Raw genomic sequence first — 11,675 nt, forward strand, 5'->3', positions numbered from 1 at the left:
GGTCCAGAATTAATCTAAGATGAATAGAAACAACATAAATTATCTTACAAGCTGGTACATAAAGTGAACAAGTGAAAACAAAAGAAAATGGGTAAAACAGACTAAAATAAAGCATGGTTGCAGGCTGTCACTGTCAGTTATCCTCTTGTGCACAATTTGCTGTTTATTTGGTGGATAGCTAAAGTCAAGGCTTCTTGTTGTTATCTATGACAGGCTTTGTGGAAAAAGTTACAGCAATTCTTTTTAATGAGCCTCGCAAATGCCTCACCAAATAAGGAAATGTTGCTTTATGCTTTAACTTCAACATGTGACTGCCTTGATTTCCTTTTTTGTTGAAATTTCTGCAAGTTACATTTCATTTTAGGATGACTGGTAGGATGCTTAAGGGCTAGCTTGGACTTTCAGTTGAGGCCTGCCCCAGCTGGCCATATAGGTAGCTGATAACTGGACCTGGTGAACCTCTTAACTGATTGAGTTGGGGGTGGTTCAATGGGTGTTACTGGGACTTGGACTGTGGCCTGGTCAGGATTGGGAGCCCTTGATTCAGCTCCTGCTGCAGCCTCCCTTCTTGAAATGGGCTTGACTTCAAGACTGGTCTCTCTTCATCATCAAACTAACCATAGTAAGGACTCGGGTCTCCTATATTGAATGTTCCATGTACCCCATACTCACCAGGAAGGTCTATCTTGTAAGCATTTGGACCCATTTTCTCAATGACTTCAAAAGGACCCTCTACTCTAGGCATCAGCTTATTCTTTCTCTTAGCAGGGAACATTTCCTTCCTTAAGTGGATCCACACAAGGTCACCTAGCATGAATTCTTTCTTCTGTTTAGGACTCTTGGCCTGTTTCTTATACCTGTCATTGGCTTTCTCAATCTGTCTCTTGACAGTTTCATGGAGCTTCAGCATCTGTTCCACCCTCTTCTTAGCAGCATAGATGATTTCTTCCTTTGGTACACTTGAAAGATCTAAGGAGATCAGAGGATTGATCCCATAAACCACTGCAAATGGACTGTGACCAGTTGCAGATGCAAGAGCTCTGTTGAAAGCAAACTCAGCTTATGGTAGTTTTAAATCCCAGTCCATCAAAGACTTGCTGACAATGCATCTCAATATTCTTCCCAGGGTTTTGTTAGTGACCTCAGTTTGGCCATCTGTTTGTGGGTGGTGTGATGTACTGAACAACAACCTGGTATTGAGCAGCTTCCACAAGGTCTTCCAGAAATAACTCATGAACTTGACATCTCTATCTGAGACTATGGTCTTAGGAACCCCATGTATCTTGACAATATTACTGAAATAAAGTTCAGCAACACTCACAGTATCCTCAGTTTTCTTACAGGCTATGAAATGAGCCATTTTACTGAACCTGTCAACTACAACCATCACTGAATCATTTCCTCTTGAAGTCCTTGGTAAGGCTATGATAAAATCCATGCTCACATCCTCCCGTGGTTTGTTTGGCACTGGTAGTGGTGTATAAGGGCCTCCCTGAAAGGAGATCTTAGCTTGCTGGAAGATGGAGCATCTCCTGAGCATCACCTGGACATCTCCCATCATTCTGGGCCAATAGAATTGTTCCTTCAAGATACCCAGAGTCTTTTGGACCCCAAAATGACCTCCTAAACCATTGGAGGGGACTTCTTTGATCAGTAGTTCCCTGTATGAACCTCTTGGAACACATAGCTTGTTTCCATGGAATAAGAAACCCTTCTGCAGCAAGAATTTAGTTCCCTGAACATTAGTCCCTTCTGTTTGAGCTAACCAATCTTCATAGAAATCTGGATCATTTTTATATAGCTCTTTCATGAACTCAAACCTAAGAACTTTCTGTTCCATGACTGTCAGCAATGAATATCTCTTAAACAGTGCATCAACAACAATGTTGCTTGAGAATATGAAGGATTGTAAGAATTCAACCCATTTGGCATGTCAGTGATTTAGCTTGTGCTGGCCATTGATGTACTTCAAAGCTTCATGATCTAAGTGCAGCACAAAAGGTTTTGGTTTCAGGTAATGGCTCCAATGCATAAGAGCCCTGACAATTGCATGGAACCCTTTGTCATATGTGGAGTAGCTCAGCTTTGCTCCACTTAACTTCTCACTGAATTATGCCACGGGCTTTCTTTCTTGGATCAATACAGCTCCTATGCCAACTCCACTGGCATCACATTCTACCTCAAACAAATAGTTGAAATCTGGCAGTCTGAGAACAGGTGCCTCACACAACATTCTCTTGATCAAGCTGAATGCGTGTTGAGCATTTTCAGTCTATCTGTACTCTCCTTTGTTCATACACTCTGTGATTGGGGCAGCAACGACACTAAAGTTCTTAATAAATCTTTTGTAAAAGGAATCAAGGTCATGGAAGCCTCTTACTTCAGTGATGCTCTTAGGGATTGGCCAGGATTTAATGGCATCAATCTTATCTTGATCCAAAGAAATTCCCCTCCCAGAGATGATGTATCCTAGGAACTTAATCTCAGAAGCCAAGAAGGTACATTTCTCCAATTTTCCAAAGAGTTTGCTGCCTCTCAGGATTTGAAACACTTCCTCAAGGTGGCTCAAATGTTCTCCTGTGGATTTGTTGTAGATTAGGATATCATCAAAGTACACCACAACAAATCTTCCCAAACAAGGCCTCAACTTTTCTGTCATCAATCTTATAAAAGTGTTGGGGGCATTTGATAACCCAAATGGCATAACCAGCCATTCATAGAGTCCTTGCTTAGTTTTGAAGGCAGTTTTCCACTCATCACCCTCCCTGATTCTCACTTGGTGATAACCTTGCCTAAGATCAATTTTAAAAAAGATCCTGGCACCACTTAACTCATCCAGCATATCATCCAATCTAGGTATAGGGAACCTATACTTGATTGTGATATTGTTGATAGCTCTACAGTCAATGCACATCCTCCAAGTGCCACCCTTTTTAGGTACCAACAGTGCTGGGACAACACAGGGACTCAGGGACTCTCTCACAAACCCCTTGTTCATCAGCTCATCAATTTGCTTCTGTAATTCTCTATTAGCATCAGGATCACACCTGTATGCAGGTCTGTTAGGGAGTACAGATCCTAGAACAAGGTCAATCTTGTGCTCAATACCTCTTAGTGGGGGCAATCCACTAGGCAATTCAGCAGAGAAGACATCCTGGTATTGTTCCAGTAATGGTCTAACCTCTGCTGGCATTTGATGCTCCACATCCTCATGAATTTCCTTGGACAACAAGATGAGAACAGGCTGCTCTTGTTACATTTTCTTCACAATTTCTGCTTTAGATAGAAATAAAACTTCATTGAGTCCATCAGTCACACTTGGAATCCCATAGTTCTTATGATTAGGTGATAGAGGGGTCAATATAATCTTCTTGCTACCCTTCTTGAAGGAATAGGTATTGCACCTTCCCTGGTGGATAGAATTCTTGTCAAACTCCCATGTTCTACCCAGTAGTAGGTGGCAAGGATCCATAGGGACCATATCACACAAGATCTCATCTTTATAAACATTGTCAATTGAAAATGGAACGAGGCATTGTTTATCAACCTTAACCTCTGCTCCCTTATTTAACCATCTTAGCTTGTAAGGGTTGGGGTGTTCCTGGGTGCTGAGATTGAGCTTATTAACCATGGTGACAGATGCCATATTGGTGTTGCTCCCCTCATCAATGATCAAATTGCATACTCTTCCCTAAATAGTACATCTACTCTTGAAAATGAAGGATCTCTGATCCTCCTCCAATGGTGCTTGTTGAGAGTACATTACCCTCCACAAAACAAGACTATGGCCTATATCATTGTGAGCCAAGACTTGTTCTTGGTTGGGCTCTTCCTTAAGAGTTGTCTCCTCATTCACTTCCTCCTCCTCATACTCAACTGAACCCTCTCTTTCCCACTCCTCTACTTCCATTGATGTCAATGCTCGCTTGGAAGTACAATCCTTCCTGAAGTGGCCATACCCTTGGCATTGGAACCATTTAATCTTTTCTTTGGTCAGAGGTGGGTTGGACTTAGGGAACATGGGTGCTTTCCCCTTGTCTCCTCCTGTTTGGGACACTGGTTTAGGTGTCTCAGCCATTTTAACACCAGTGTCGGGTCTAAAGATAGGTTCAAGTTTAGGTGTAGCAGGTTTAGACTTTCCCATTTTTTCCACTCTGAGGGCCAAGTTAACAACATCATCATAAGACCAAAGTGGTTGCATTCTAACCTTAGTAGCAATGTTCTTATCAAGTCCTTCTAAGAACCTAGCAATCCTTTGCTCATGCTTCTCATTTATCTCACACTGTAAGGTTAGCTGTTCAAACTCCCTCAAATAGGTCTCAAGTGGTCTCTCATCCTGCTTAAGCTTAGATAACTTAATGACTAGGTCCTGGGTATAATCTTTGGTAACAAACTTATCCAACAATTTCTTTTTAAGCTTGGACCAAGATTTAATGGGTTCTTTCCCTTCCCTTAACCTCTGATCTTTAAGGTTGTCATACCACAGTGATGCATAACCCTTTAACTTTAACACAACAACTTTACAAGCCTTAGCATCATTGTAATTTTTGAACTCAAATATCTTTTCAACATCCCTAATCCATTCTAGTAAGTCATCAGGATTAAGACTACCAGAAAAATCAGGAATTTCTACCTTTAGATGCTTGTCTGCATACTCAAGAGCCTCCTCTTGTGTTCTGATACTCTCCTCAAAGTCTGACTCATAACCAGGTGGTGGTTGTCCTCTCCCTGGTCCTATGAAGAAGCCTCTGCCTCTACCTCTTCCTCTGGCAGCTGGCTGCCTCCTTGGATCATGTTTTGGAAATTTTTCCATCACCACATGAACAGCATTAAGTAGTGTGTCTACATTTCCTGCAAGTGTTTCTATTATGGTCTCAATACCAGCAAGTCTCTCTTCACTCATGGTCGTTTTTGTGTTTTTTAATACGTAGGGATAATAATCTCACAACTTCTCTCAACCCAAGACTAACACAAAGGTGGAATTGTGTTAAACCTTGCTCTAATAACCAAAATGCAGTGTAAACCCCATCGACAGGCAACAATGCTGCTGGACCTTGCAAGACACCTTAAAAATATCAAATGACCTTGAAAAATTCTGAAATTTTATGACAAATAAGATTTAATATTGTTCTATAACTGTACCAATTTTTATAAATTTTGAAGGATTCTAAGTATTTTTAAACTCAACTGAAACAGCCTGAAATCCTGAGATTGCAGACCAACTGACTCAACTGGTTCTGTGACTTGTTTGAGTGACAAAAGGATATAGTTAAGACCCTAAATTCCCATAGAATACTCACAGGAAATCTAAGATGATAACTTAACAAATTTCAGATTCAAATCCAAAGCTAAGCATAGGATTAAAGTTTGAAATTTGCTCAACACAATTAAACTGAACCACAGATAGACACAGGTTCAACTTAATAATGCCAAACTGACTTTGATCAATTAACCACAGAAATCACAGGTTAATCACCAGGCCAGGTTTCCAAACTACAGTTTAAACACAAGTTTGAAAGAAATGAGAGAAGTCACAAGGCTAATTTTCATTCAAAAAACAATCTGCCTGAAACAGATGAGACACAGGTCCTTATATAGGCCTTGTCTTTGCATTTAATTTCGAAACCCTAGCATCCAATGGTCCAGAATTAATCTAAGAATAATACAAACAACATAAATTATCTTACAAGCTGGTAAATAAAGTGAAAAAGTGAAAACAAAAGCAAATGGGCAAAACAGACTGAAATAAAGCATGGTTGCAGGCTGTCACTGTCAGTTGTCCTCTTGTGCATAGTTTGATGTTGATTTGGTGGCTAGATGAAGTCAAGGCTTCTTGTTCTTATCTATGACAGGCTTTGTGGAAAAAGTTACAGCAATTCTTTTTAATGAGCCTCGCAAATGCCTCACCAAATAAGGAAATGTTGCTTTATGCTTTAACTTCAACATGTGACTGCCTTGATTTCCTTTTTTGTTGAAATTTCTGCAAGTTACATTTCATTTTAGGATGACTGGTAGGATGCTTAAGGGCTAGCTTGGACTTTCAGTTGAGGCCTGCCCCAACTGGCCATATAGGCAGCTGATAACTGGACCTGGTGAACCTCTTGACTGGTTGAGTTAGGGGTGGTTCAATGGGTGTTACTGGGACTTGAACTGTGGCCTGGTCAGGATTGGGAGCCCTTGATTCAGCTCCTGCTGCACAAATGTCTTTGGTTTCAGATAATGGCTCCAGTGCATGACTGATCTAACAATTGCATAACGTTCTTTATCATATGTGGAGTATTTCAGTTTGGCACCATTCAATTTTTCACTGAAATATGCCACAAGTTTCTGGCACTGGATTAGAACTTCTCCAATCCCTACTCCACTTATATCACACTCAACTTCAAATAGTTTATCAAAACCTGGTAGTATCAGGATATGGGTCTCACACATCATTTTCTTTATCCTTTCAAAGGATTGTTTAGCAACTTCAGTCCACTGAAAGTCTCCCTTTTTTATGCATTCAGTGATGGGTGCAACAACTGCACTGAAGTTTATGATGAATCTCCAATAAAAATAAGCCAATCCATGGAACCCTCTCACCTCAGTGATTGTTTTAGGAGTTGGCCATGATTGTATTGCTGCTACCTTTTCTTGATCAACAGAGATACCCCTCCCAGATACAATGTATCCTAAGAAGGCCACTTCCTTAACCATAAAAGTGCACTTCTATAGCTTGCCAAAGAGTTTCCGCTCCATGAGGATTCTGAACACAGTTTCCAGATGGTCAAGATGCTCAAAAGAGCTGCTGCTGTTATCAAAGTAGACTACATCAAACTTGCCTAAACATGGTCTCAGCACCTTTGTCATCAGCCTCATGAATGTGCTAGGGGCATTAGAGCGCCCAAATGGCATAACCAGCCACTCATGGAGGCCATGTTTTGTCTTGAATGTAGTTTTCCATTCCGCTCCCTCCCTGATCCTAATTTGATGGTAACCCTGTCTGAGATCTATCTTTAAGAAGACAGTGGCCCCACTAAGCTCATCTAACATATCATCCAATCTTGGGATTGGAAACTTATACTTGACAGTGATGTTATTGATTGCTCTACTGTCAGTACACATCCTCCAAGTCCCATCTTTCTTTGGCAACAGCAAGGCAGGCACTGCAGATGGACTCAGTGACTCCCTCACAAATCCCTTCGTTATCAGTTCTTCAATTTGGTGTTGCAGCTATTTGGTTGCAGTGGGATCACATCTATAAGTTGGTCTACTAGGCAGCACGGACCCAGGTACCAGGTCAATGTGATGTTCAATCCCTCTCAGTGGGGTAACCCAGTAGGCAACTCACCTGGAAAAACTTCCCTGTACTTCAGAATCAGTGGCTTAACTTCTGCAGGAATCTCATTGCTCTCTTCTTTCTGAATTTCCTTTGACAGCAAAACCAATATAGGCTGTTCTTGCTTGATTTCTTTTATTATAGCTGCTTCTAATAGAAATAGTACACCATTCCGTTCCTCAGGCATGTTGGGACTCCCATAATATCTTTGGTTTGGCGGCAAGGGAGTCAAGGTGACTTTCTTGCCATTGTGCTTGAAACTGTAAGTGTTGTCCATGCCTTGATGAGCAGTGTTCCTGTCAAATTCCCATGGTCTTCCTAACAAGAGATGGCAGGCATTCATGGGCACTACATCACATAACACCCCATCTTTGTACACCTTCCCAATAGAGAATGACATGATGCACTACTTGTCAACCCTCACCTCTGATCCTTTGTTCAACCATCTCAGCTTGTATGGGTTTGGATTGTCTTGGGTAAGTAAGCTCAACTTGCTAACTAAGGTAGTGGAGGCAACATGGTTGCTGCTTCCAAAGGAGCCTGTTAGGAGTGCATAAGCCTCCATAAGACCAAGTTGTGTCATGCGGCAGGAGGAGCAACAACTTGTCCCTGGCTTGACCGCTCTTCTATATCCTGTTAGGTTCATATACCTATTATTATACTCCTCTAATAGTGAACTAATTAACTTATTAATTATTTGTTCTTTAGATCTAGTGCATGCATAACAAAACGAAAGATATATAAGAAAAACAATGTTCCTTACATTGTTGGTTGGTTCGAAAATTTGGGCACAAGTAAGGTCACCTTCCTTCACTTGTTCTTGAGCTTATAATAATGGATGATCCTCCTAAGACTCCAAGTTTAGAAGCCACTCCAATAAATTGCACCCAAGATGAATCCCAAAAATCTCTACTAATATTAACTAGATATGTAGTAGAAATATTACCTTAATAATACTAATAATCTTTTATTACTATCTTAAGTAATATATGATGTGTATTAGTATTGTTGAGAGCTTGTATGAATTTTGCATGTGAGAAAGCTAGAGAGATATAAGCATTCACTAGCAAGACAAGAAGTAACAAAAATGAGCAACCAAAATTCCTCCTTTTGTAATGCCAAAACCGGTTGGCATAAGGCAAAGGAGGAATCTTTTGCCTTTTGTTTTTAGTCTATGGTTTGTGTAGGTAGAGTGTAGGATTTAAGCTTTGTAAGATATGTCATGGATAAGTCACTATCACACATTATTATAACAAAATGAACAAGACAAAACAAGAGCATCTTTTGCTCTCATTTGGCCGAAATAATGGACCCTTTATGGTCCATTTTTGCCTTTTGTCATTTGTCCCACAAATGCTTATAAGTCATATGTTCAACTATCTTACATCTTTAATTATTAATGTAATCATTTAACACTTAAATATTCCAATTAATAATATAATATACACTCCACTTTTTGAGTAGTATACTACCATTATATCATCATATAATGGGTCCCATAATTTCTAGTTAGTTAAAATTACAACCTCTTGTAATTTTAAATAACTAATTACCTCTACCTCAAAACTTATATTAATACCTCAACTAATTTAGTAATTTAACGCTTAATCACTAAATTTAATCTTTATTTAATCACATTAAAATAAGACGCAAAATTGCACTCCCATAATTAAGGAATTTAATTAATCTGTATCGCATACAATTAATTAAATATCTATTTGGGCCTCATCCTATAGGTGTGACCTAAAGGGATCAACTGACCACCACCGTCACACGACAGTAATGTCAAACTCTAGTTAGCCAATCATTACCGATTAATGACGGTCAGTCGACTGTATAAAGAATCATCCCTCATGTATTCTTAGTATGAGATTTAATTATGATATTTAAGTCATGTGATCGCACTATTGTAGAGGACACATTTCCCAACAATCTCCCACTTGTCCTCGACAAGTGTGCATCACCAATTCTCTTGTCCTATTACAATCTCCCACTCAATGCAAGGTGTCTTGCAGGTCGTACTTACATTTGATCATATCTTGAGTGGTTTTCTCGATCTGGAGATTAACTGTCTGGCCGGAATTATCTATCATAGATACCTTCCGAGCGTGGCCACGCATTTCCAGTTAACTACTCCTCGAGTGGCCTTGAGATTTCAAACAACCCTGACAAGGGGTGGACAATTCCTATCGCCCTATTCCCTTCGTTCAGCCACAGTCCATCATAACCCGAAATATACCCAGTTTGACCTCATTTACGAAATCGTAGAGTATAAATCAAAGCTAATCAGAAGTTGTGCCAACTTGGGCAAATAGTCTCTAGTCAAAAGAATTGACTCATAAGAATACTATAGTAGCTCTTGCCACGACCAGGCTTTATGAATTACCAGAACTCTATAAGCGGTCACTGCCCGACAGATTGTCCCATACAGTCTGCCTATGTGATCGGCTAGTCATCCCATATGACTCTATGGCACTTGAACTTGCCACCAATCGCATCACACTCTAGTCACTTGGAGACGTCACCTCATATAAGTAAATAGGGGCGAATACCATGTCAATCCAGTTCACTTTAACGGGGTTCAATTTGTCTCTACAACCCATTTGGATACGACAAGGTAGCGGGTGAGTTTAATAAAACTCAAACGATAAATGTGATTATCACATATGAATAGTCAATACACTATTACTGTTTCATATTCTATAATCATTAGTGTATTATTAACACTAATTAAATTGCAATAAAAGCTTTGGAAAGTAGATATACCCGATATCCATATATTCCACTTTATTAATTGATATTTCCTTCCATGCAATGTCATCTCTAATGACATAAATTTATCTAAGTACATGTCTAGACTCCTCACTAGACTTGGTCTCTTTAACTTGAAAGATGCTCCCACTGTTATCGCATAACTTGTGATAAAGTCATTTATTGAGGGATTCACCCTTAATCCATACATTGACAATTTTATCACAATTTACTTAGATTCTTTTTGTAGTATTTGCAATGCGCGAAACTAAAACACTTTTCTCAGTTTCTTGCTCCTTAGTCAATAACATTAGCTTTGGATTTCATCAAATCCTTTTAAGCTTGGAAACTAAAGTTTGTGCAACCCTTCAACACCTAACTTAGTTTATCATCCAAACATATGTACAAGTCATCAATTGTACTTTAAGGCTTTCACAAGCCCATCTTATGAATTAACTTATTATTGACTCATAATGTACCTAGCATATGGTACATCACAAAGACGTCGTCTGTTGGCATACATAATCGTTCTAATGGCGGAAACACTAGCAATCGATTTCATGTAATCAACAACTTAATGGGTTCAGTGAACGACTATGATTCCATCATAGTAATTCCACTTTCATCATTATGAATAAGCCATTCAACCTTGTTGATGTTAAACAGATACGAAAGATCTTATCCTCATAAGACTCTCAACTTTATGCCAATATTCTCTCTCATAGGTTCAAAATCTAGAATACTTTGCATCCCATTCCAAGTGTCCCAATTACTCTTGCCAGAAGAGAACATTGGTACATAATTCTCAATAAGTAATATGTTATCAACATATAAGACATAGAGAAACAATTCTAGCTCCCACTTAACTTCATGCATATCATGATTCTTCAATCATGTGAATGAAACAATTTACTATGATCACATGAACGTAAAGTATAATCCTTTAATGCTTGCTTAAGACCATCCTAGGTTTACTTAAGAAAGCTTCGCATAAAATGTTAGGATTCTTAGATCTTCATCTAAGGTTTCGTGTTTCAAATACTTTCTTCTCTAAATTCCCATTTTAGAAAAGCGAATTTTTAATCTCATTTGCCATTCATCATCAAAATGAAATGCGGCAATTCCTAACATAATTTGTCTTGATCAACATCTTCATGTAAATCTCATGCATTTGTGTACGCTTAAGCTCTATTCACTTTAAGGAGACTCTTTCCTTTAAGTAAAACTACTCTTGAGTAATAATTTTCGGATTGTAATGCATCGGCTCGTATGTAAGAAGGTCATGATACTATCACTTTCACAAAGTAAAATTTTCAAATAATAAGACATGTGCGATAAACTCCCACTGAACTATGATTCCATTCTATCTTCATAGACAATAGTTCAATACCAACTCCCACTCTATAATTCTATTACTTTCACAAAGTAATATTTCAACTATAAGAGATGTTTGTGACGATACAATCTTCTCCCACTCTATCTCTCAGAAATACATCTATCTTCTTGAGAGATAGCTTTGTGAGGCACAAACATATATTTAACGGAGTATTAGGAGTTTTTCTAGACTATGTACTAGCATTCAAAAGGCCATCCTAACATGGCAGCT

General features: G+C 39.0%; 1 protein-coding gene across 1 annotated transcript; it reads right to left on the reverse strand.

The window, feature by feature from the left end:
* Positions 1-6,135: 6,135 nt before the first annotated feature.
* On the reverse strand, positions 6,136-6,696 carry LOC141607653 (putative mitochondrial protein AtMg00860). The gene has a single exon (XM_074427008.1). The coding sequence runs from the start codon at positions 6,694-6,696 to the stop codon at positions 6,136-6,138; it is 561 nt and encodes a 186-aa protein (XP_074283109.1).
* Between the last annotated feature and the right edge of the window lie 4,979 nt (positions 6,697-11,675).

Source organism: Silene latifolia, chromosome 10 (assembly GCF_048544455.1).
Source record: "Silene latifolia isolate original U9 population chromosome 10, ASM4854445v1, whole genome shotgun sequence".
Classification (NCBI taxonomy): Eukaryota; Viridiplantae; Streptophyta; class Magnoliopsida; order Caryophyllales; family Caryophyllaceae; genus Silene; species Silene latifolia.

Bases quoted from the DNA above. Each gene is read 5' to 3' on its own strand.
- LOC141607653 (XM_074427008.1), bottom strand. From the start codon at position 6,696: ATGGTTAAGGAAGTGGCCTTCTTAGGATACATTGTATCTGGGAGGGGT.